This window comes from Pyrenophora tritici-repentis, chromosome 10 (genome assembly GCF_003171515.1).
Source record: "Pyrenophora tritici-repentis strain M4 chromosome 10, whole genome shotgun sequence".
Classification (NCBI taxonomy): Eukaryota; Fungi; Ascomycota; class Dothideomycetes; order Pleosporales; family Pleosporaceae; genus Pyrenophora; species Pyrenophora tritici-repentis.
In genome coordinates this window covers 3828945-3853190 of record NC_089399.1, presented here as the reverse complement: position 1 = coordinate 3853190, position 24246 = coordinate 3828945, and the positions used below count along the sequence as shown (strand labels likewise).

Sequence of the window (24246 nt, the reverse complement as noted above, 5' to 3'; positions counted from 1 at the left end):
GAGTACTTACTAAGTGTCGCGGAGCCTAAGAGAGCGCTAAAGAGAGCGCAACTTAAGCGCTATTAACGACGCTATCGCGGCTGTTATGGAGGACCCACACTCTAACGACGAGGAGGGTTATGACGAGTACTTACGGTGGCGCAACTTTGAACTAAAATGGTCTAAGACAGTCTTCGAAAGCTCTAGCAGCAACCTAATAGCTTACTAGGTTAAGCTACGACCTAAATACCCTACGCTTGCGCGCTTTGCGATCGATATACTAATAGTCCTAGCTACTAGCTGCGAGTGTGAGCGCATGTTTAGCGAGCTTGGTGATCTCCTCGCTCCTCGTCGACGCAATATCGGGTCGCAACTACTCGCCGCGCTTCAGTGTATACGATCCTGGATGAGAGACGGCAAGCGCTTGCCAGCGAGGGCAACGGCGCTCAGCGACGACGACCTTAAGCGGTTGTACGACCTCGCGTCGTGGGATAAGCCCGAGGAGACGGGTTAGTACTTAGAGCCTAGGTTTGCACAACTTAGCTAACTCCGACCTAATCAGGTAATTGTAACTGCAATCAACTAATCAATCTGCAATCAAATACGTTCTTTTAGGCTCTTACTGCAATCAAATCAATCATGACTCCACGATAACTGCAATCAAATCAATCACGAGCTTCATGATTGATTGACTTGATTGTTGACAAGTCTGCTAATCACCAAAACAACTTACTCGTATCAAACTGAGCAATGGCAAAAGATAAGAAGTCTATCGACGGATCAAGTCCTAGCGACGCTATGAAAAATCAAGGAGCATTACCCACGGAGCGATGATTAAAGGTCTAGAATCAACCTTCGGGAGTCGAAGTTCGAAATCCGGTGACGAGCACAAAATCGAAACCTACCCAAGTGAGAAAAACAAATACCTGCGCATAGATCTAGAGACCGAGTTCGAGAAGTGGCAGAGGAAACGAAGCGTGGAGGAAGAAAGTGATATCTCCAGGCCTGTGAAGATGGTAAAGGTGGGAAAATCAAGTAAATCGACTCAGATCCCCGATCAGATACCCATCGCTCTACAGGCATCAGCAGTACCCCGGAGTCTCCGTTCCGAAGGCCTTGCGTGGATCCGTGGCCTAGAACTTGCCGAAGCCGATACAATGCCGCCGTAAAAGCACAACGTGTCATTTTCAGCACAGCAAACGAGCCGATGGATCAGAATGAGTGGGATGTGGCGTTGGTGTGGGTTCAAAAGTCAAGGCAAAGGGTGCAAGAATGCAAGGGAGTGATTAATAAATTGATAGGTAGGGTTTAGGGGGAGATGAGGAGGGAGAGGGAGATTGGGGTGGGGTTATGTAGGTACCAAGGTGGGGTGTTGATGTGTCCTGTGAGACTGGCCGATAAGAAGCTCAGGTCAGCTATCATGAATAGAGGAGAGAAGAAGTTGTGACCCATGCATTTCATTCCTGTGTACAAGACATGCTTGGACGTTATTGCAGACCAAGGAAAACCTTGTTGCTTGCAGAAGCGATGCTAACAGCCAGAAGGGCCTAGTATCAACTATTCGTCTCGCGTATCGTTTTGTTTCATCTCCTGTAGCTTCACCATGCCCGCAATGCTGCTCCTACACAACCAACCTCCATTAAAAACCCATACACAGCTGAGCTACAGCTCGCTGACGTGAAGGGACCGCCCTGTATCGTGCTCAAGACGCAAACCAAGGTGCTTAACGGTGTGGAAGAGAAGACTCACGAACACCGTCCATGCCTTCATGCAGCGGAGTAGGCATACCGGCGAACGCAGCACCAGAAGCGTAACTTGCACGAGAACCAGTACTAGCCGCTGAAGACGGGTTACTGTCGTAATGTTTGTGTTGTAACTCTCGGAGAATCTTCTTGCCCTTGAGGAGTGACTGCTGTTGTCCGACGAGCTCTTTGCGCTGGTTGTATCGTGCTGGCTCTTCGGCAAGAAGACGGACCGCGTTGCGATGACCTGGGAAAGTGTTAGTGTTGCACTGGGCTGCCAATCGCGTAGACGTACCTTCGTCTCCATCATTGAGACCCAATCCGTTTTCCATTTCGTCTCGGAGCTGGGTGCGAAGCTGCTTGTAGAACTTTGACTCGATCCTCATGCAAACAGCATCGTGGAAGCGACGTACGGCTAGCATGTAGTATGTGGTGACTTGAGCGACGACTCCAATCTCCACAAGGTACGGCTCTCGATTCAGCACAGTCATGGCCTTCTCGTCTTTCCTCAATCTATCTTCGTCTGTGGTCGTCATGACCTTCCCTGTTCGCCTCTCTCTCGTCTTTTTGTAGATGTTCAAACGGGCCCTGAGACGAGCCTGGTTGTAATTGTCGAGAGTATTAGCTTTCTCAGCATCGAAGATGTCTTGATGGAAGATGTACGGTCCTTCTCTCTCGTCGTTCAGGTTCTCATCAGCCATTGTAGTTCTTTGCTGGTGGAAGTTCATATTCAGCATCTGCTCAACGATTTCCCATGCCCTGACTTGAAAGGTAGACTTCGCCCATTTGCTAAAGTGTTTGTCGAACAAGGACTTGATTTGGTCATGGATCTGACCCTCAAGCGTGTTGAAAAACAGACCAAGGGGTTTGCCCCAGTCTTTCAGCGTGTCTAGCATCATAGCGTCCACGACACGAGGCTCGATTTGACCGCGAATTCTCGACTGAGAATTTTCTGCTAGATGTTGTTTGACCTCGTCGAGAAAGAACTTCTTTCTCAGGTTGCTAAAGTCGGGACTCGCGGCTCTAGTCTCTGAAGTGTTTGCGACACCGCGCCGGGTTGGTGTCTTGATTGGGGACGGCCCAGGTGTACCTTCGAGCTTGCGTTTCTTAGTGGGGGTCTCGAGCACTCGCTCTTCTTCGGTATCTTCCTCGTCCTCGTCCTCCTCATCGTCATCATCGAGAGAGATTGCCTTGGTAGCAGAACTACCTGGCTGGGAGGCTAGTACTTCTGAAAATATCCCTTTGTCTAGACTTCCAGTCGTTGCCATAGTAGGCTTCATGCTCACTAGCGCATCGAAGAACGCCTGCTGGAGTGCCTTCCAATGGTTGCGCCAGATCTTACACGGAAACTCAGCGGCAAGTTCCTTGCGTACCTCCTGCGAAAAGTCTAGGATGACGTCTGATATGATCCTCGACGCATTGTGGGTAGGCGACTCGGGAAACTGCAGTAGGGCAGTCTCAACCTCATGAAGTCTAATTGTGATCTCCTGGTCGATGATAGGCAATTTCTTGGTGATCTGCTCGGCAAGCTTCCCAGATAAAAAGCCCTGGAGATTTAAAGTTCCGAAACGATGCTCGTATTTCTTGAACTCAGTCGCCCAAGGCTCTTCCTGATTGAAAAACTGCTGCTCTTGGTGTCGCGCTTGTTGATGTGTAAGACCTTGGTCGATCTGGTCTTGTCCCAAGTTTTTGACAACGGAATAGCCGTGGCCCAGAGCGAAGCGTTTCTGTTCGAAGATAGCTTTGAGTTTGTCATGTCTAGAGCCAGGCGGGAGACGATCGGGCTTCGTGAGCACACCTGCACAAAAGTCAATAGATAAATCATTACGTAGGAAAGTCTTACATACCGATACATCTATCAGTCGCGTTCAGGCTACGTGCGATGCCACCCGCTGTTGAGTTGGCAATGTCGTTCTCCAGTGAACATGTCACGAGGATAAGTGCTTCTGGATCTTTGATGTAATCTGTCACAAGGTCCCGAACGAATTTGACTAGAAATTGCGACTCTGCTGACTCTGCTTGGCCGATGATACCCGGTAGATCATAGAAGCTGAGAGCCGGCAAGTCTGGATGCGTGATGGAGATACAGATAATGTTCGGACTGAACTCGCAACGATACTGATCTCCAAGTCCAGCGATTGTGGGACGAAGGAACTCTCGGTAATCCGTCAGGGGACTAATGACGGACAGTTGTGCACGCGCAATGATTCTCTCGAGCTCATTGGGGTCGTCGGTTTCTGCGAAATGAACGATGTTTGGCTGGTCCATTTGGACCCAACCAGGAAATCGACACTCGTAATTGCGGGACATGTTCACATCGAAACTATATTCGCGACGTAGACTGACAGTTGCACTCCAGCCAGCACGCAGATTCTCGGAGGGCTCCAGCTTGATAAACAGCGGGCAGCGAGTACAGGTATCGGTCGACCTGGGGGTCTTGATTCCAGAGATGGCTTCTATGACGGAGGACTTGCCGGTGGACTGTTCGCCTTTGCAGCTGTTAGCACTTGAGAAAGACATCTTTTGGATGAATGGCACATACCGAGAACTATGCACTTTGGTAGAGGGATCTTCAAACGTTGCAAGCCGAGTCCTTCGAGCTGGTTGATCGTCGCTATGGCTTCTTTGACATGCAGTCCAAGCGGGTCAATCTCACCGGCTACTGCCGCTCTTGTAACGGGATTTGGATCTGGATAACGTGCGTTAGAATTCCCTCGATAATCTGTGGGTATACGCGCACGAAACTTACCGTCCTGCCCCACCAGATGTATCGGGTCGATGGCTTCACCGAAGCGGGACGCTGCTTCAAACGCCGTATCTTGCATCGCGCCGTCGTCGCTGGGGGTGATTGGGGTATTCTCCCTTGTCATCTTGGCACGGCTGCGGGTACCGCTCACTATTTTGATGACGGTTTGCGATGTCTTCTTGTGTATCGAGCGGCAAGCAAATGGGCTGCGTGGATTCAAGTGTTAATCATAGCGACGCCAAGACTTTGCGTTTGCAGGTGCTGGTGACACAGCTATGAAAAGCGGGGCAAGTAGCATGTTGCGGGTGAAGACGAGTAGCGAAACGCCATATTTGCGTTAGGCAGCAATGCTTTTAGGCGATGATGCCTATTTGGGTGTAGTTATTTGCCTCGAGGAAGATGAGAGTGAGAGTGTGTGTGTGAATGAGAGACAGAAGCGACGCTAAAAGTAAATGAAGATGTCGCGAATGCAAGAGAAGAGAGTGAAACCGAGTGGGGTCTTGAGATAGCACCTGGGTGTCAAAAGATACTTGACGTACTGGTTTACAAAGGCCTCTGTAGTCGCCAGACACGCCTATTAGGTGCTTACCCATAATATCAAGTATTTTATGACTCCCAGGTGAGGACGAATACAACATGGTAAAGAGAATGATACTGCGGGAGGAGAGTGACGAAAACACTTATCCGATCAAACCATACTTTTCACGAGTGAAGATTCCTGGCGAGATGTGCAGACTCAATATCCTATAACTAGCATGATTACATAAGATGTTAGCAGCCGCTGTGGTGATGCTCGCCTTCTGGCGACGTCTTATGTTGCACATGATGGGCGTCATTTCTAGCATCAGTTGGTAGATGGCTATCCTGTATGAGACATACAAGATAAAACCATGGCTGATACAGTATATAGCACGATGCAGGACGTAAAGGACGTGAATATGATGATGTTGATGATGAAAGGAGGAAGCACAGCAGCCGGGCGGAAGAGGTGGCTCACGGTGATTCCGAGATTCCGCCGCTAGCGCGATTTCAGCAAGGGTCCTCAAGAAAAACGTCGAAGCACATCGTCACCGGTGGCTACCGTCCGACCACCAGCTCATCTACTTACACCCTCTCGTCGCCCACAGAATCGCTCGACTTCCCTCTTTCACTTCTAATACATAATGGATCATTCGCGCGATCCCTGCCCATGGGTCATTCTCAATGACTTTGGTGGTGCCTTTGCTATGGGTGTATGTCACCCCAGACGAGCGATTTTTGGTAAATACTAACAATTAGGTAGGCTGTCGGAGGAGCAGTATGGCACGGTGTTAAAGGAGTAAGTTTTGTCCTTGCCAATTCAAAATTTGCGCTCACAATCCCCCCAGTTCCGCAACTCACCCTACGGAGAGCGACGCATCGGCGCCATCACAGCGATCAAAGCCCGCGCACCCGTTCTCGGCGGCAACTTTGGAGTCTGGGGAGGACTTTTCAACACATATGACTGCGCAGTCAAGGGAATACGGAAGAAGGAGGACCCATGGAATGCCATCATCGCAGGCTTCTTTACTGGTGGATCACTCGCGGTACGAGGAGGCTACAAGTCGATGCGAAACGGCGCAATATCATGCGCCATTCTGTTGGCAGTCATCGAGGGTGTCTCAATTGGTTTCAACCGCATGATGGCCGACAACACAAGGCTGGAAGCCCCTCCTCCACCGAGCGATGTCGGCGCATCATCTGGCGGCGGCGGCATGGCTGTAGCTGCATAAACGATTTGGGTTCACGCTTCATGTTTGTGATGGACGCTTCGCTTGGCACAAAAAGAGGGCAGCATCATGTCTAGGCAAGCGATGTTTTTTTGGGAAGTTTTGGCATATACCGCAGGCGGATTCGGCAGCGGGCGGCGTTTACACTCTCCTCAGCTTTGTGCTATACCTGTATCATATACGCGACACGACTTGTACAACATCTGGAGGTGCCTCTAGACGGAAGCATGAGTGTGTAAACTTCACAGGACAATCATGGCATTTGTGGCATCTTCCAACCCTCACTAGTCTGCACCGTCAGCCAATTCCGACGGCTCGAGCTTACCGCAATAGACTGAACCGAACACCGAGCTAAGCAGATCGGATGACATCATCAGACCCACCGAAAGGTAAATAAGACACTGTGTGACCCCGGACGCCGATAATAATCTGCGCGTATGCATAGCTTCGGAGCCTCAGGAGCTGAGGTACAGACGTCGTAAGCGGCGCTGAGAATAGCCCACTGCACGTAGCCGCGCCCGGATACTATCTGAAACGAGTCATAGCCGCGCACCGACCGCTTTTATTTGACTACTTCACGTCTGGCCTTCCCGTTTGCTGTTGTGCACACCACTACAATGGGATCCACCGTAACATGATCATCTCAACACACATCGTCACAAACATCTCCATCATCACTAACCCCACGCGTTCGATCAATCCTTGAAAAACTTAATATAGCTTTAGTTTTTTAATACCAGACCTACAATGGCACCACCCAGGCGGACAAGGTCATCACCTTCCATCACGAGTCTCATCAATACCATCACAAGGAACTGGAAACTCAAATTTGTTCACGAATGTTTACCAAAGGCACTATGGCCCAACAAGCAATCCGAGGCCCGTCAATGGGGCACCGCTATCCTCACGCTCCTGAGCCAAATATCCGCCATACCTTCAGCCACCATAACGGATTTCCGATCAAAAGTCCGAAGCGCAATTAAAACACGACAAGAGAGAAACGGCTCCATAGCCAGCAGCGTGCGATGGGTGAAAGCCCCAGACCTCAAAATGGTCCTATCCCGTTACACAGAAGAGGCCGCCGCCGAACCAGCAGAACCCGTGATCCAGCCAAAAGAAACAACCACCACCACGATCACCAATAAACTCCCAACCCGCACCAGACGCGGCGGCCCCGTCCCCAAAACACCCAAAACCCCCGCCATGGAAACCGGCGACGATGGCGACGACGAAGAAGAAGACGAAGAGGTCCCCTCTTCTCAACCCCTCGCAGGAGGAAAATACCAATACCTAACCCACGTGCGCCCCGTAAAAGTAGACCTCAACCCCTCTGCCTCCGTAGCCCGCAAACCCCTCGTCTCACGACCCGCTCTGCGCGGCAGAAAACGCACCCGCGGTAATGCAGTTGAAGAAAAGGAAAACAGCATCATGATTCCAGAGATAGTAACAATGAAAATCCCACAACCGGAACTCGTTCATTGCGACCCGGACCCCAGGTTACCAGATGACACGGGTTTCCTGTCTGATCTCGACGCGGCTAGTACAGCGCTGGCGACGCGCAAGAAGAAGCGCGCCAAGAGGCTGAGCAGGTTGCAGGTTCAGCGGGTGAGGGTGCCACATTGGCAGAGGGATCCGGTGCCTACGCCGCTTGAAGCGGCTACTTCGGCGATAATGGAGGAGGGCGTCAATCGTGTAGATGTGCCGCATGAGTGTTTGGATTTGGCGGGTTTGCCAGAGATACCCGAGGGGGCGACGGTGACGGAGAGGATGATGATGGAGGAGTTGAGGCTGAGGATGGAGAAGAGGGTTTGGAGGATTAGGGTGTTGAGGATGAGGGAGAGGGAGGGCAGGGGCGATGAGGTTGTGGGGAGGGGGGAGATTGAAGCTGAGGTGGATGAAGAGGCGGATGGGGAGATTGATGTTGATGGGCAGGTTGAAGAGGTTGAAGATGATGTTGATGTAGACGCAGATGGGGATGTGGTGATGCAGGGACGTGTTCTGAGGACGAGAAAGGGAAGATAGGGGAGCAGGATGTATATGTCAGCGGCGTGATTTCAAGCTGCTTCAACTGTACAGATGTGTGCCAAGACACACAAGGGCACTTGATATGTTATACAATATTCATCATCAATTCATTCATACTTTCGACTCATAAGGCAAACCAGATGTATTTGTAAGGTTTGCTGACTAAGATACCCTGCAGAGAAGCCATATATATGACCTTGTGTGGTCCATGTTCAAGTCAATCACGTGACAATTCCCTCCCACCACCAACACTACCATCACCATATCCTATCTACTCAATTCCTCTATCAGGTCCTGATACCCCACTCACTCATTCCCCTTCCCCAAATCACCCTTCCGATTACCCACCTCCAAAACAAACATCTCCCTCCTAATCTCAGCCTTCCTCGCCGCACACACCCTCCCCTTGCTATTCTCAATGTACGCCTTAGCCATCTCCAAATGAGCATGTCCCCTATGCTCCACAGCCTCGAATTCAAGCTTGTAAGCCGTGATGCGATCTTGCACTGATGCGTTGGCTGGTAGTGCTGTGCGCGAGATTGGGGCAAGGGCTGGGAGGGCGGAGATGGGCTGGTTCAAGAGGAAAATGGAGGGGGCGGTGGGAGCGGCTGGTGTATGGGATGTTGAGTGGGTGTCGGGATGGTGCTGTTTGCCGGTTTGTTTCTTCGTTGGCTCTGGCTCTGGTGGCTTTGATCCGGCTGGTTGTGAGGATGTCTGTGATGTCTGTGGTGGTGGTAGCGATGGCGGAACAGTTTCGCATTCGCCTGTCACCGATGGGGCCTTCGTATACTTTTGAATCGTGACAGATACTGTCTGCTGTCCTTTCCGAGCGCGTTTTATGGTGTTTGGATTCCCACCCGTTGCAATCTCTGTTGAGTAGCTGCGCTTAGCTCGAGGAGGCATCGTTTTCTGTAGAGCTGTATCGAAATCGGCAATCGCTGCAAGGCAATTCGCTCTGCCTTTTCCTTTGTCCGGTTTGCAGTTATCTAGTGATGTAATCGAATCGGCAGCTGATGTAAGAGCATTTGCTCTGCCTTTGCCTTTGTCAAGTTTCCGAATAGCTGGTGCTCGACCTGCAGTGTATGGTGTTCGAGGAGGAAGAGAGACCCCGCGAGATTCCGACCCTTCCGCCCGGTCAGCCTGTCCAAGCCCCCGTTCTTGTACAAATTCTCGATAGGCTTTTTCTTCAGCTTCGATATCAACCCAAAAACCATCATCGTCCGAGCCGGGCATGTGTCCCAATACTGCCCCACTCCTTGCTGCTTCCCATTCATCCAGTTTCCTCTCACTTTCACGGGTCGTCAGACGTGACTTTTCATCGTGCTCTTCCACTAGTCGCTTCTCTTTGACCATGTCTGTAGCCATCTTTACATCGTCGATTGTCATAGCAGCAGTGGTATCCGGATGGCCACGTGTGCGCACTAATATAGCAGCCTTAATCTCTTGAAGTGCAAGTTTGGGGTCGCCTGTGGTATAACAAGACAAATTATCCAGTGCTACAAGAAATTCCGGATTCCATTTTTCAATGTTGCGCTCTCCATTAGGTAGAAGATCCGAGCCGAGGGCTTCCAGAAGGGGAAGGCCCCAAGCATTCTCTATTATTCCAGTGTAGAGGTCGAACATTTGCTTATCAAACTCCATCGCGTAGGAACCCATTGCGTAGGGCCAACTAGGGATTACCCGAGCAGCGGAGGTGCGACGCTGCCGTCGAGCTAAACGTATGTATGGGAGGCTGGATGCGGAGGTTCTTTATGGCTTTCGTGGCGTCGGTCAATCAGAGTGTATCAGGTTGGTGTAAGGGGAAGCGTGGTTACAAAGAGCGCGAGGGAACAAAGGCCCAAGCTTAAATAATTAGCGCAATTAAAATCGCCACTCGACCAGTTTGAGTGAAACTTCAGAACATCTAATGCAGGTTTGACCTTCGGTTCATTATGTCAGCATATCAGCACCCGGGCACGCCAAAAATCATCAAACGACCATTTGGAGGCAGGGAGATACCGGGTGAACCGCTGACGAAGCGGATATGCACAGACCAACACATCGAGAAAAGGGCAGAGGCACATGACCCAAAGGACTCACCACCTTTGAATCTTCTACACTTCTCGCAGGTCATGTCAGGTTTGCCACCGACGACTTCGAAGAAAGGGAAGGAAAGGGCGCGAAACCCAGTAGCACCTGGTTCTGTGGTAGACCCACACGATCTTGACACAGAGACACTAAAGCGCTGCTTCGAGAGGGACATGAAAAGATACCGAGCGAAGATCAAAGCAGATCAAGTCCTAGTAACTCCTCTCAGAGCTGTCTCTAAGCTGCTAATTGAACGGCCATCATTTGGACAAACAAGGCCCTTCATCGACGAATCTTCGAAATATGAGACCAAACAAAGCTACAAGCGGAGAAGGACAAGTAGGAAAGAGCGAGAAAAGAAATCTGATGATGTATTGTCTCGTAGACAGCGACCCATCGCCTTGAAGGCTGATATTATGGCGGCGATTGACCTCAAAGTCAAGCAGAATCGCGAACATCAGGTAGTATGCGGGAGCTGCGATAATTGTCCTATAGCTATACCATCTGAGCAACATAATCCGCACATCTCTGACATGAATAAAAGAGATGTTGATTCTCGGGAGGATTTTGCAGGCCGCTTGGGTAGTCCTATCGATCTGTCAATTTGCTCCGACTTATTGAAGCGTACTATACCAGATGAAAAACGATATCAGGATGACTTGTTGGAATCTTCACCTCGATGAGAGCGTATGATGTCACCGCCACCGGAAGGAACTTCTACAAAACAACAAAACGACCATGGCGCCGCTTCTATGGCAAAGATCGCGCGTCGCTCGGCTGGTCGCAGCGATGAGGGCTCAAAATCCAACGCTGCGAAAGGAAAAATAAAAAGCTCTTCGTCGCCACACGAAGGGGGTTGCCACGAAGGAAATAAGAAAAATCGTACGAATTCGGCTGAAGAAGATGGGCTGCGACAGCGGCTCCCGAGGCAAATAACCCCAAAAAAACAGCAGGGTCCCGAGCATCCTGTATCCTCGGGGCACCCTGTGACTTCTCTACCAAATTTCCCAGATTTCCAACAATTCACACTTGAACAGAGTGTTGTGTTGTATGATCTTACCATCAGATTGTACGAGCATAGAGAACGGCTTGCGAAACTGGCACTTGATAGGGCCAGGCTGCAGTTCGAGCTTGACAATAAAAAGGCGAAAAATGATGCACATGTTCCATGTGGTTAGGTGGTTTTGAAGGAATAATCACAAAAGTACTATGGTGTTCGTCTGATGAAATTGTCGCGTGTCGTCACTGTTAGACGTGCTGCGCTGGCCCATTTTGGGGCTGGAAATCTCTCGTACGTGGCGTTACAAGTACTGGAAGACAGTGCGGTCAGTAAAAACAAACGGGAGCAGCATCAGGTGTCAAGCTGATGATTTGGCCTTGTCATGGAAGAGGAGAGTTGAGCGGTGGCTGGCTTCAGAAGTACGAAGGGGAAGGTGGGGCCGCGCTAATCCATTTTGGAACAAACGGACCAGCTTTAAAGTTGTCTCCAACATGACAACGCTCCTATCTCTTCATCACATTTTAAAGAACATACTAGAACCCTTCAACAAGCTCCGTCACTACTTACCAACTCCAAGTCATGTCTCACACCCCCAGAATCGATTCACACCAGATGCCGGCACCCTGACATCGCACATGAGACAGCTTTCACTCAAGACTATAAGATTGAAACTTCAGTGACGTTTCTCAATAGCAAGATTCACTGTATAATTCCGTTCACTATGCAAATATCTATATACTCACACAATGTTCCATCGCCATCCGCTGCAGCAGATGTTGTTCACTCATAAGGCATACCGTATATCACTTCGTTCATCAACGCTACTGTCTCATGCGCACTGTTTATATACTACCATCGCCAGAATTGCGAATATAAAAATCTTCCATATTATCCGGTAGTAGCAGACCAGCATTCGCTTCACACTCATCCACTACACTACCTTTTCACACACAGACAGCATGTTCTTCGACTACGTTTCTCGTGGACGTTCTTCCTCTCGCACTCAGGGGTCAGGCGCAGGCGCCAACTTCATGAATGCGACTCGCAGCGGCTCTGATTACGCTCCTACGTACCAGTCTGGTTACGCCGCTCCCGACTATGGCTGCTCAGGCTCACAGTCATACGGTTACGATTCTCTTTCTCGTCCTCCGGGTCGCTCGAACACTTCTGCTAGCGATCGTAGCGTATACGGCCATGGGCTGAATGCGCGCGATCTATCGCCTATGCGTGAGAGCACCCGACCCCGTCGCGGTCCCATCGTCTGGCAGGAGCGTCCTGTTTCGCCTTTGGGTTCCTCTCGTTTTGAGCGTCCATCTGAGTACGCCGGCCGCCAGGCGCGTCCGTCTACTTCTGGTAGGTTGTCATCTCATTCATACGGTTCTAGCTCTTCTAGTTCGTACGGACGTCAGTCAATATCATCTGGATCATCTGGTCGCTCTTACCAGATCGATCATGGATACGACGGTGCCTTTGCAGTCAACCGCGGCTACGATGGGATGAGCAATGGATTCCCAGAGGGTCCAGGCTTGTCCCGTCGCAACGCCGTCCGTCGCCCTACTGAGCGCTCATCTTCACACGGTGGATATGAGCCGCGTCCGCCCATGGGCGCCAACTTTCGTTTTGGTGGGTACGGCGACTGGCAGAACTACTAGGCTCAGTCGAGCTTGGTAGTTGTTGTCTTCCTTCTGGTTGCGTTGTTGCTCTGCTGACCATTTCATTAGATGTCGTGTTCGTCTCCCTTTTGCTCGCTTTGCTTGTTTGACTTTGCTTGGCAGGTATATTCGGCTTGCACTGCATCGCTTTCTGCATCGTTTTGGATCATTTATGCACTAGCTAAAAAACACAAAAACATCTTAAAATCTCATATTCACATCCTTCCAATATCTCTAAAAGTGACTCTTCTTCGAATCTATATGTACAAAACCTTGGAACTTCATATATAAACACTAACCCCCAGCGAGAATCTACTGGGTGAGCGCTCTCATCATCTTTCTGCCTCTCGCAAACTTCGGCTCTGCTCCCACCGGCCTCGCCTCTGCAACCGACGTCACATCTTCATCTTCCTTATCCCTGTACTTCTCTTGCTCGTCGTCTCCACCCACTATATCAGATGGAAGATTGATCGCGCGATCAAGAGCATAAGGCAGACCCCTGTGCCTACCACGCAGCATCATAAAGCAAATAACAACCTTTCCAAAAACATTAAAGTGACCAGACAGCGACGTCGCATTCGTCGGGTAACCCAGCGAAAGTCCAACATTTCCGTACGCCGACACGACTTCGAAGAAGACAGCGAAGACGGAGAAAGCCTAATTGCCCGATTAGCAACCACACCCTCATCAGATATCAACTTTCCGACTTACCGGATCCGCATTATTCATAATCCTCTTACTCTCCCCAATACAAATACAAAACACACCCAGGAAAATATACCAAAGATCAAAACTAAGCTGATTCCGCATATGGTTAATCAGATAAGTCTTGCTCCCTTTATCCTCATCTAGACTCTCCTCTGCGGCGTACAGTCCCACGGGCTTCTCCTCGTAGCTCTCGCTCATACGGATGGAAATGGCAATCGGATACACGGAGATGTACATCATAACCAGCAGACTAAACTGCACAGCGGGGTTAACGTTGGCAAGATTAAACGTCGACGTACCCGTGTGTCTGCTGGACGCGGACTGGAAGATGGCAGCGAGGATGCGGTGGCCGACGGCGAGGACGTTGACTTCGGAGTTATCGAGATCGAGCACGATGATGAGGAGGGTGTCGATGAAGTTTAGGATGATGAGAATGGTGGCGAGGATCCACGTGGCGGTGCTGGGGAAGAGGAGTGTGTAGCAGCGTCGGGGGTGGTCGAGGAGGAAGCGGGTGGATTCTTGGAGCGAGGACCCGGAGGGGGAGAGCTTGTTGATGGTCCAGATGAGGAGGCGCAGGAAACACGGGTAGAATGTGTTGCCGGCGAAGGCGAGGAACGACATTACTATCATGGGCCAGACTGTGTCACGGAAGGATATCATGCTGTCTGGGGTGAGGGTGAGGCCGAGATTGTTGACCATGGTTTGCGCCGAGTAGAACGCCCTGCATTTTTTGTTAGTGATGAAGCTTGGGGGCGGGAAAGGCGGGTTAGACGCGTACCACCATGTCTTGTCTACACCATGTGAAGCGAGGAGGTCCTGGTATTTGGAAGGTGCGAGATGGATCCATGGGAGTAGACAAATGACACCGAAGATGTGCAGGCCGAAAAAGTACCCTAGGTGTCTGATTAGCTTCTGAGATGGAGCTTTGCATGAACTCAGACGTACCAATGGTGATTTTAAGCAGGACACGTAGCGCGCGGTACTCCACACCTCCCAGTTCCTCTGGAGTCAGGGATGACAAGTCAAGGGGCTCTCTTCGGGGCTTGCTCTCGCTGCGAGTGGCGCTTGAAGTGCTTCCTAGGACAAACATGGAGGATACAACGCGATCTACAGAGGTGGCTTTGCTCATGCTTCGCGTACTACGCATACTTCGCGTGTTTGACTTGGTACGGCGCATGGCGTAGCTTGAATCTGCGATGGGCTTGATTTGGTCTTCATCTTCATCTATCAGAAGTGGATTAGCTTATGAATGTCACAAGCTGTTCGTGTGAACTTACCATCGGAGGTCATGGTAATAGGCTCGCCTGTCATCATGTTAGTACTTCAACAATCGTAAGTCTCTGAGAGTGTTTACCATTATCGCGTTCCCGCGGCCCAGGAATATACAGCGCACCCTTCTCATTGGCACGAAGCCTAGGATCAGGAGCGAACTTGATGTGCGGTAAGTTGGCTTCATCTTTCGACTCATCTTTTGCTCCTTCTTGGGAGCTCTCAGTCTGGACTACCGGCCTCTTCTCAGAAACCGTTTCGCCAGTAAGGCCGCCCTCAATATCGCGCGTCTCGGAAATATTAGCTGCAATCTGACCCTGCTGCTCGCTAGTCTCGTTACGGCTCACTGGTCTCCGGTGTGCTGCCGCTGTATACGATTAGTCCTGCATGAAGCCGTCTCCCCGAGGCTGCAACTTACTGATACCCTTGAGCTTCTGGCTGAACCATCGTAACCTTACAACCACGACCAGGATGTTGATGAAACCCAAATTCGTGATGATAGGCACGATATACAGGAAGATCTGTTGATACGTCTTAAGCGCCTTCAAATCAACACTGCGCAGCACCAACAGCAGACTCCGCAACAATCAATTAAGTGGGTCCAGAGAGGCCATATTTGATTTGATTGATTACCTATTTAGGCCTAGTAATTACCCGTAGAGGTTTAACCCCTACCTAGATAGGTAAGTGGGTCTTTATAAGAGGCATATTTGATTTGTTTGTTGCGGACTGTGACCAACAGTCAGTCCAACACGCTCCAACAACCTGTCCCAAGCGCAAATCAACTCACGGATTCAACCCAGACTCAGTCGAGCAGCTGACGCCAAAATAGTACGTATCTATAGCCGAAAGATTGCCATACGGGTACATGATAGCCATGGCCAGAACACCGAAACTGAGAATATACGCATCTAATCCACCATTCTGATTAGTCCACTGCACCCGTCAACGAAACCAACCGGCGGATGTAGCCGGCCTATCGTATTTTGCATCTGCATCCAGGAACTCCAAACTTACAATGCAGCGTGATGAAGTTTATTGGTGGCTTCCACATATTTCCGATCCGAAGTTGAGGCAATTATGCGTGTTGAACGAACGGAAAGACGCAGGGTGTGAAGGGAATAAAGTTGTACAACAAAGGGCGCAGGCGTGTATAATACGTTAGGACAGCCGCAACACGCAAGAAATACCGCAGCGGTGGTAACAGCAAGCGAGTAAAAACTGAGGGGGTTGATCACCTTACAGTAAGCAAGGCAAGCAAGGACCAAGGGGTTGCGAGGGAAAAAACAGATGCAAGAGAGCCGATTGTGTTTACATGAGGTCAACCCCGAATCCGTCCTACGTATGAGGGATTTATCTCACGTGCAAAACGAGAGCGAGTGATCAGCACCATCTACCAACGTGCTGCTCCGCCACCTTTCCAAGCCTTTTGCGTTCCTTCATTACGGCCCTTTTCCTGCTTATCCTTCCTGCCAGTCGGTAGTTTTGCACGTGAGAGTGTGCCCTCGATTTTCTCACGCTGCCTGCGCCAAGGGTGTGAGTGATTAATTCGCGCATTTTCCTGCGGCTGGTTTGATGATGTCTACATCGTTTCTGCATGCGGGCTAGCGTGCTGGTTGTCCCGCGGCGAGCGGCGTTGTTACTGGCTGGGAGGTTTTAGGTATTGCGGTGCTGTGGGGGCATTAGTTCCCCATGATAAGGTCGTGGGTTTTTGCTTGCTTGTTTGCGTGAACGGCGGGTGCAGCAGGTGAGTTTGTGCGCGTGCGCGTAAGCCGCCTAGGTGGTGCGGGCTACCTATACCAGCTTTGTTGAGTGTAGGATAAGCGTGTGTGTGTGTGTGTGTGTGTATTGTCTGGCCTGCATTTGCACAACTGCCGTTCTTTTGTATCAGACGAATGCATCTCCAAGCACCGAGGAACGACCTTGACTTTGATAACACCCGCTCTCCAGATCGCGAACCTCGGGAAGACAGCAGAGTGCCGCCGCCAAAATTGCACACACCGCGATCTTGCTAGCATACCACGCCATTATTTCAAGCTTGCTTCGTACTCGCTAATCGTCGCACAGTGAGGTTGAGCAAGGAACAGGAAATGCAGGGCGACAGGCATGTGGCAAGTCAACTAGCCTGTATACTTACCTAGGTACCTACCTAGCCCCTCTCTTTGTCCGTCGCGCCGGACACAGCCTTATTCGCGACACGAGGTGCGAACAAGCATTTCAGTCTGCACTTGGGTAATTCTTGTGTAACGGGAATTCTTCCTTGTTTTCGTATCAGTTGCGGTCACGTTATGTGAGATGATGGGAAATCGCACAGTGTACAGTAGGGAATAGTTTGAAGGAAAGTCAACATCGTATTCGCTGTGAATAGGGTTGAGGACCCTAGATAATAGCCATCTTGTTATACGCAAACTTGCTGCATACACACGCAAACCGTGATAGTCATAGAAATCTACCAATTCCCACCATGAACTCCATACACCCTTCACCGTACTCCAAACACGCTAATCGCAATCTTCAGTTCTTCCAAACATCCATCTACAACATCTACCCACATGGCACAAGTTAGCCCTGATGACCTAGCCACACCACCAAAAACGCCGCAGGAAACGTAACCAAGCCCACTGCCAAACCAGCCGCCTGAATCCCATACCCATGAAACAGAGTCTTCGTCTTCTCCGCCACCGACTGCGTCGGCACCTGCTCTGTAACCTGCGTGACTGCAGCAGTCTTCGCCGCCCTCTTCTGTGCCTTCTTGCCGCCCTTTTTGCCGCTCTTCTTGGGCTTGGGCTTGTTCGCTGGGGTGGCGTCGAAGAATTCGGCCTCGTCGTCGGAATCGGCAGCAGAAGGGGCGGGAGAAGGATGGACAGACTGTTCGTGCTCTGTGGTGTCGATGTTGTCAGAAGATTCCTCAATAGGAGGGACAGTGGAGGTAATGGCCTCGTCACCAGGCATGAACGCCTCTGTAGAGCGCATTTCCTGGTCGACAAGCTCGTCGTAGAACAGGTATTCCTGTCGGGCCTTCTTCTCCCGACGTCGCTGGGCCCTGGAGATCTTGGGAAAGGGGGCGGTGGAAGGGGGAGGCGAGGTGTTGCCTGGGGTCAATGGAGGTGTAGGCAGGGCGATGGGGACATGTTCGTGGGCGGGTTCGGGCACAGTAGGAGGGACTGAGGGCGAAGACTCGGTGACGACGGCGACGTCCTCGGTGGAAGGAGCCGGGCCTGAGACATCCATGTCGGAGGCAACAGACATCGCCACATCCTCCTTCTGAATACCTACATGTGCTGTAATCTCCGAGATCTCGTCAGCCGTGTCGAATACGGTAGGCGATGCTGTAGCCGGGATGTCTTCAGACTGCTCTGTGGCCTCGGTAGCAACAGGCGATGGAGCAGCGGGGAGGTTCTCAGGCTTCTCGCCAGCCTCAAAATTGTCGTCTTCGGTAGCAGCAGGCTTCTCCGGTTCGTCTGGGGTTGGAGGCAGAACTGCCTCCTCGACTGGCTTCTCCTCCTGCTTCTTCTTGGTGGCAAGCTCCCTCTCTGCCTCCTCCTCTTCCACCTCAGAAGCCCAGTCCCAAGACTTTCGGGTAGCAGGAGAACTACTAACCAAAGACTCGGTCTTGCTGCTGGAAGAAGCGGGTTCCGCGGGAACAACTGGGACAACTGGGTCGGCAGACTTTGATACGTCTGCGGAGGCAATCTTGGGGGCAGGCTTCGGCAAAGCAGCCTTGTCAGCAGTCTTGCCCACGTGTGAAGTCTTCTTCACAACGCACTGAAGAGGCGACTTAGGGCAGCCAGTCCACAAAGCATCCCACTCAGCTGCCAATTGCGAGATGGGAATTGGCATCTTTCCATCCTTGCCCTTGACTGGCCCAGCAATGATCGACGTCTTGGTGCTGGAGCCAGCTTTGGACTTTGGCCAAACAATCTGGGGAATTGGACAGAAGACGAAGACTCCAGTCTCAGCGACAGAGATCGCATCATCCTTGACGGCGGTGCCCAGCTCAGCCTTGGAGAGGGATGCAACGGGAGACTTGGGAACAACAACCGCGGGCTTGGAGACAGGAACAAGAGTCGCAGCCATCTTCTTCTTTGGCTGAGCTTGTCCCTTACCCTTCTTGCTCTTGACACCAGCGACTTCCCAGCCCTCGTCATCCTTCTTCTGAGCAGCAAGAGACGCCTGGGCGGGAAACGGCTTTCCTGCATCCCATGCCTTGCCGGATTCCAGCTCAGACATATTATCGTCGTTAGGAAAAGGATGGCAACCTGTCTCGTTTTCTTGCTGCATCAACAAGGCCACAATGCGCTTATCGTCGTCGGTTTCAGTGGCCTTGACACAGCGGGCTTTGGCAAGGGCGCGCAGCGATTCCGGATCAAAGCCGCCGTAGTACTGCTGGCTATAATCGAAGGAAGACATAGCTGCGGTTGGATGTGATTTGAAGTTGTGGTGGGGTTGAATGAGTGAGATGGTGGTGGTGGTAGAAAAGGTGTTTCGGTATATCGAGTGCAGCGCTTTTAGTGAGCGATCGATGTGAGCTGCACACTCGGTGCATTGGTCGTATGGGGTTGCGGTGGGAAGGAAAGTAGGTCTTGGGGGAAAGGAGCTTAAGTACCCTTAGGAAGCGTCTGCTGCGTAGAGGTGCGCGCAAGGTATGTCTGTGCGACGTGGATTAATCGTAGGTATAATGTGGTTGCGATAAAATGGAAGGATTTCCTGCCTAGGAGTGTAAAAAGGGTCTACCTGTATGTGCGGTAGCCAAGTGGCGAAAGTCGTTGCACTTTCACTCAACCGTGCCAAGAAGTGGATGATTATGACCACAGGGTTAGTGCCAAAAACAGTCGAGTCGAGATTTACTGAGGGGGAAACTGTATTTGCTAGATCAGATGGTCTGGGGAGAAGTCAGGAGTTCGATGAATTTAAGTACATAGGTGCAAGAGGGGAAGCGACTAGCGGGTTGACCCTGCCCTTGTAGAACCAAGGTTCATATGCTCATTCATTGCATTTTCATACCAACGTACAACAGGGTATCATTAAAATCGATTCAACCAAGGTTATTCGCTGTGAAAGGGACCCATTACTACCGTGTCTCGTGGTACCTTGCAGCTCTAGTGGTGATTTTCCAAACCCTCTAGGGCAACACCGGTATACTTTTCACCCAGTCTGGGATTTGCCACCCATTATTCTGATACAAATTGCACAGCTCTGCTCGGAACCGTGCAGATCTCGCCGTGATATCGGTAACGGTGCAATCGCGTAGAATACCACGGTATGGATGTGACCCAGCATTGGGATTACAGTATTTTTGGAATACATCCTCGAGGACTCGATGCCCTGGTTACAATTAGTACAACTCAGATGGTCAGCAAAATTGATAACGTGGCTTACCTGCACAATGCTCCAGCCCTTCCAGTAGGGCCGCCTCCTCTTCATCAGTCCATTCGTGATTATCTGTGCGTGTTGACCCCGAGTGGTGAGGTGGATGGGAACGCGGCATGAAGACTGGTATTCGCTCAAACTCGAAGCCATTTGCATCCCTTTCTTCAGCAGCTTCGATAGATTCCAGGGGTGTAATGACGAGATTCCTTCTTCTTATAGGGTTTGGCTCGCACCGCATACGAGCTACATGCAGCTCCTGCCAGCGTCTCCACGCTGTTAGCTTTTTCTCTCGTATTTCCATCTGAATTCTCTCTTCTTCTGCTTTCTGCTGCACTCTCCGCTGAAGCTCCTCCAGTTGTTCAAGACGTCGCTGCTCATCTTTGAGTTGACTCAGACGTGTGCGATACACCTTTACCACCTGTCGAAGCGGAGTAATGAGCCCCGAGTCGACGTCTCGGATGAGTCTATCACCCCTGTAGCGTTGAGGTACAGAGACGTTCCATGTGGTAATCATGTCCTTCAACGTCAAAATATGGCCCATGAGTCGTAACAGTATACGCAGCGCTTCCTGCGACTCAGTCACGGTACCACATTTCTCAGACAGCCAATCGTACAGTGCCTCAAGGAATAGCGTCAGATGGTGGAAGACATGACTGTAGGCATCAGCCTTGAATGCTGGTCGGTCTACCTCTTCGAGCTCTGAATGAACAAGTCTAAGCTGCGATTGCACTGTGTCAACACTCTCCATGACTTCGTCCATTGACATGTCGTCCTCTTTTTTGGGAGCGCCTCTATAGCATGTACGCCTGATAACTCTTGCCAGTTTGGTTTGACACTTTCCAGCGCGTTCTTCGATGTCGAGGAACTTGAAAATAGTTTCAATGTCACCAGTGTGCTCAGAAACAATTCTAGGTGCCTTTTCACGTTCTTCTGAATCAGATTCAGCATGTTGCGACGCGTCTTCGACATATGCATCATCTGAGGCCACTTCACCGACGGTATTTGTGGCTTGCACTGACTCTTCCCTATTGCTATCTGCACTTTGCGCTCCGCCTGGGACCTGGTCACTCGACTTGGTACTTCCGCTAGAAGCTTGCTTTCGGGGCTTTCCACGTTTCTTGGCAGGTTCTAGTTCTGATCGCTCTCCTATTTCTGTGTTTGCAGTGTCCTGGACATCTATTGGCTCTTTGTCGGTCCGTTGTTTCTTACTCTTGCGAACCGGGATTTGCACTTGACGTTGGTTTCTTTTTATGGGATCAGAACTGCCCAAGCTCTGCTCCAGATGTCTCCTTGGGTTCTGAGGCATGTCACTGCCAGTCTCTGAGACCAATTTCCTCTTAGACGTGGGTTGCGCACTGGTTGGAGCTTCTTCTTCCTGTACAGGCGACTTTGGCGGTTGTATCGCATGTTGGTTCTCGTGGGTCGGACACCGTGCACCATTGATAGTTTCCACCGTCGCGATTCTATGACATTGCGTAGTGGTGCCTTCTATGACTGTGATGTCTCCACACCTCACGGCAGGATGCTTGTCATGGTGTATACTGCATCGTGTTCCGGTCTCTGTAGCATAGCATCCACCTTTTTTACACTGCTGGTAACGAGGACCCGTACGTTTGTCGTACTTGTAAGCAACTGCGATGCATCGAGGCTTTCCGTCGGCGAGCGTTTCTTCAATTTCTACATCTTCCGGTCGGCCAGTCTCCTCAACTGCCTCATTAACGTGGTCGTCGGTACCAGCAAAGGCAGCTTGGGACGGGGATGGAGGTAAAGGGCGCTCTTCATTATCGTCCCCGACTCCAACCTGAGCCAAGACTTCAACCGACTGCCGTCCACTCGCTTCCAGCACCGGAGCATCTGACGAAGCAATAGGCTCATGGACCTTCTCCTGCTCCACCTTCTTGTTCTTTTTCTTCATAACCTTTAGCTTCTTGTGATTGACCTTTTCCGGCAGCGCATATCGGCCTTTCTCAGGACTCAATTCGATATCATACACATCCCCCCGTCTAGCGAGATTCTGCCTCGGGCCATCAGGAACCATGGTCACCCGCTTGAGCTTGCCTCTTGCTTTGCACGCCATGTCTACCGGCGGACTACTATTTCGGTGCTCTATACGCGCTGCATTGAGGAGGTTTGCTCCGAGGACTGCAGAAGGTGGTGGGACATTTGCGACAGGGGAACGCGATTCGGTTTCGGTGAAGAGTTGCTGGGCGGCAGCTTCCGCGTCTTCGTTAGAGGGGGGAGGGCTGGATGCGCGAGTGGCTGAGGGCGAGGCTTCGTAGCCTATTCCGGTATCGTCAGTTTAAATCGCATGAGATGGAAGCATAGGTTTATTAGGGTAGCAGCTACTATGTCATTGCGACAGCTTCACGCGGGTAGCCGCTACGCCCGTCGGGCAGCAAGGCAACACAGCAAAACACCTACCTATCCTCTTTGGCGGATCGTTAAGACGCGCCATCAGCGAATCTATCGGTCGCTAGTGCAACCCGCGAGAGTGAATGTATCCGCTATGGTGGGGTCGGGTGCCAGAAGCTGGGAAAGCGCGAATAGTGGGTCCACCCCCAAAACACGTTGTCACATGAGCGAACAGATGGCCCGACACCCACTACCCAAGAACAAGACTATCCAACCCTCATCATGGCATCCAACACCCACAACGCCCCCGTCTTGGATGTAATCGATAAAGATGCAGGACACGCCTTCCAACTCCCCGTCAAACGTATCCACGATGGCGATGACGTTACGTTTTTTCTTGCCAGTAGGGCCTACGCCGACATCATGACCTTCATCTTCCAGCTCAACACTTCCATGATACCGCGCAAAGTTAACAGTAAAGAGCAAGGAAAAGATGCATCTTTCAAGGAATGGATCCTAAATGACCCGGACGTGCCCCACCCGCCTATTGTCCAAAGCCTTGCCAAGCTTCTCGAAGCCCTAACATCCATCATCGATGAGGCACCTCCGGACCCTGGACCCCGCCGCTTCGGAAACGTGAGCTTCAGGACCTGGTACGATATTGTGCGGGAAAGGGTTCCGGACTTGCTAGATCAACATCTACCGGCCTCAGTCTTGGCATTCAAATCTACCTCTGATGTGCCCGCCAAAACAGAACTAGAAGCCTATCTTATCGGCAGTTTTGGTAGTTCACAGCGCTTAGACTACGGAACGGGCCATGAACTTTCTTTCCTCGCCTTCCTCGGATGTCTTTGGAAACTCGGTGCTTTCCCTGAATCGCAAGATGGAGATCAAGAGCGTGGCATCGTGCTGGGTGTTATCGAACCCTACCTTGCGCTCATCAGGCGGCTCATCTTGACATACACGTTGGAACCCGCAGGATCACACGGCGTATGGGGTCTGGACGATCATTTCTTCTTGCCATACATATTCGGCAGCGCACAATTCTCCCCGCCCATAACTACACCCGGGGATGTCGCAGCAGAAGGCTCACTACCATCAGCACCGCACCCCGGTGACGTAGCCAAAGCCCCAGCCGTAGAGCGCGAACGACGACGAAACATGTATTTCAGCGCCATCGGCTTCATCTACGACGTGAAAAAAGGTCCGTTCTGGGAACACAGCAACATCCTGTACGACGTCTCTGGTGTAAAAGCCGGGTGGGCAAAGATCAACAAGGTAAGTTCTACTCTCCAAGATCTCAAACTCGATGCTCCATCCTCCCTCAAAACCTGCTTGTCGGAGCAGTAAAATAACTAACAGCAACGACACAGGGAATGATCAAAATGTACAACGCAGAAGTCCTCTCCAAATTCCCAGTCGTCCAACACTTCCCCTTCGGCTCCCTCTTCCCCTTCACCCCCGACCCAGCAGCAAAGGAAATCCAAGCCACTGTCCATACAGCTAGTCAACCGAAATCTTCTTCTCCGTCTTCTGCTACCACTAATGCTGCTGGTTCTGCTTCCCAAGCACCCTTACGAGACGCACT

At 51.1% G+C, this 24246-nt stretch overlaps 14 protein-coding genes across 14 annotated transcripts; 6 read left to right on the top strand and 8 right to left on the bottom strand.

Annotated features, from left to right (window-relative positions):
- Positions 1–85: 85 nt before the first annotated feature.
- Positions 86–1148, top strand: PtrM4_053160 (Dimer-Tnp-hAT domain containing protein; the record flags this gene model as incomplete). The annotated part of the gene is made up of 3 exons (XM_066104987.1): positions 86–169; positions 209–488; positions 826–1148. 3 exons carry the CDS (start codon positions 86–88, stop codon positions 1146–1148), a joined length of 687 nt encoding a protein of 228 aa, XP_065959551.1.
- A 554-nt stretch (positions 1149–1702) lies between these two features.
- On the bottom strand, positions 1703–2620 carry PtrM4_053150 (uncharacterized protein; the record flags this gene model as incomplete). Its single annotated transcript, XM_066104986.1, has 2 exons — positions 1703–1968; positions 2017–2620. 2 exons carry the CDS (start codon positions 2618–2620, stop codon positions 1703–1705), a joined length of 870 nt encoding a protein of 289 aa, XP_065959550.1.
- Positions 2621–3560: 940 nt separating this feature from the next.
- On the bottom strand, positions 3561–4591 carry PtrM4_053140 (uncharacterized protein; the record flags this gene model as incomplete). The annotated part of the gene is made up of 3 exons (XM_001937062.2): positions 3561–4210; positions 4264–4410; positions 4471–4591. 3 exons carry the CDS (start codon positions 4589–4591, stop codon positions 3561–3563), a joined length of 918 nt encoding a protein of 305 aa, XP_001937097.2.
- Positions 4592–5630: 1039 nt separating this feature from the next.
- Positions 5631–6218, top strand: PtrM4_053130 (TIM22, Mitochondrial import inner membrane translocase, subunit TIM22; the record flags this gene model as incomplete). Its single annotated transcript, XM_001937061.1, has 3 exons — positions 5631–5699; positions 5750–5785; positions 5835–6218. The coding sequence occupies 3 exons, from the start codon at positions 5631–5633 to the stop codon at positions 6216–6218; spliced, it is 489 nt and encodes a 162-aa protein (XP_001937096.1).
- Positions 6219–7643: 1425 nt separating this feature from the next.
- PtrM4_053120 (Atrophin-1 multi-domain protein) lies at positions 7644–8237 on the top strand (the record flags this gene model as incomplete). The annotated part of the gene is made up of 1 exon (XM_001937060.2): positions 7644–8237. One exon carries the CDS (start codon positions 7644–7646, stop codon positions 8235–8237), a length of 594 nt encoding a protein of 197 aa, XP_001937095.2.
- A 309-nt stretch (positions 8238–8546) lies between these two features.
- Positions 8547–9896, bottom strand: PtrM4_053110 (DUF4106 multi-domain protein; the record flags this gene model as incomplete). The annotated part of the gene is made up of 1 exon (XM_001937059.1): positions 8547–9896. One exon carries the CDS (start codon positions 9894–9896, stop codon positions 8547–8549), a length of 1350 nt encoding a protein of 449 aa, XP_001937094.1.
- A 275-nt stretch (positions 9897–10171) lies between these two features.
- On the top strand, positions 10172–10990 carry PtrM4_053100 (uncharacterized protein; the record flags this gene model as incomplete). The annotated part of the gene is made up of 1 exon (XM_001937058.1): positions 10172–10990. The coding sequence occupies one exon, from the start codon at positions 10172–10174 to the stop codon at positions 10988–10990; it is 819 nt and encodes a 272-aa protein (XP_001937093.1).
- Positions 10991–12266: 1276 nt separating this feature from the next.
- Positions 12267–12959, top strand: PtrM4_053090 (uncharacterized protein; the record flags this gene model as incomplete). The annotated part of the gene is made up of 1 exon (XM_001937057.2): positions 12267–12959. The coding sequence occupies one exon, from the start codon at positions 12267–12269 to the stop codon at positions 12957–12959; it is 693 nt and encodes a 230-aa protein (XP_001937092.1).
- Positions 12960–13271: 312 nt separating this feature from the next.
- Positions 13272–13907, bottom strand: PtrM4_053080 (uncharacterized protein; the record flags this gene model as incomplete). The annotated part of the gene is made up of 2 exons (XM_066104985.1): positions 13272–13616; positions 13671–13907. 2 exons carry the CDS (start codon positions 13905–13907, stop codon positions 13272–13274), a joined length of 582 nt encoding a protein of 193 aa, XP_065959549.1.
- A 403-nt stretch (positions 13908–14310) lies between these two features.
- Positions 14311–14844, bottom strand: PtrM4_053070 (uncharacterized protein; the record flags this gene model as incomplete). Its single annotated transcript, XM_066104984.1, has 2 exons — positions 14311–14388; positions 14446–14844. 2 exons carry the CDS (start codon positions 14842–14844, stop codon positions 14311–14313), a joined length of 477 nt encoding a protein of 158 aa, XP_065959548.1.
- Positions 14845–15722: 878 nt separating this feature from the next.
- On the bottom strand, positions 15723–15990 carry PtrM4_053060 (uncharacterized protein; the record flags this gene model as incomplete). Its single annotated transcript, XM_001937056.2, has 2 exons — positions 15723–15847; positions 15954–15990. The coding sequence occupies 2 exons, from the start codon at positions 15988–15990 to the stop codon at positions 15723–15725; spliced, it is 162 nt and encodes a 53-aa protein (XP_001937091.2).
- A 1508-nt stretch (positions 15991–17498) lies between these two features.
- On the bottom strand, positions 17499–19346 carry PtrM4_053050 (uncharacterized protein; the record flags this gene model as incomplete). Its single annotated transcript, XM_001937054.1, has 1 exon — positions 17499–19346. The coding sequence occupies one exon, from the start codon at positions 19344–19346 to the stop codon at positions 17499–17501; it is 1848 nt and encodes a 615-aa protein (XP_001937089.1).
- Positions 19347–20058: 712 nt separating this feature from the next.
- PtrM4_053040 (uncharacterized protein) lies at positions 20059–22761 on the bottom strand (the record flags this gene model as incomplete). The annotated part of the gene is made up of 5 exons (XM_066104983.1): positions 20059–20261; positions 20316–20579; positions 20673–22176; positions 22225–22586; positions 22728–22761. The coding sequence occupies 5 exons, from the start codon at positions 22759–22761 to the stop codon at positions 20059–20061; spliced, it is 2367 nt and encodes a 788-aa protein (XP_065959547.1).
- Positions 22762–22940: 179 nt separating this feature from the next.
- PtrM4_053030 (uncharacterized protein) lies at positions 22941–24008 on the top strand (the record flags this gene model as incomplete). Its single annotated transcript, XM_001937052.2, has 1 exon — positions 22941–24008. One exon carries the CDS (start codon positions 22941–22943, stop codon positions 24006–24008), a length of 1068 nt encoding a protein of 355 aa, XP_001937087.2.
- Between the last annotated feature and the right edge of the window lie 238 nt (positions 24009–24246).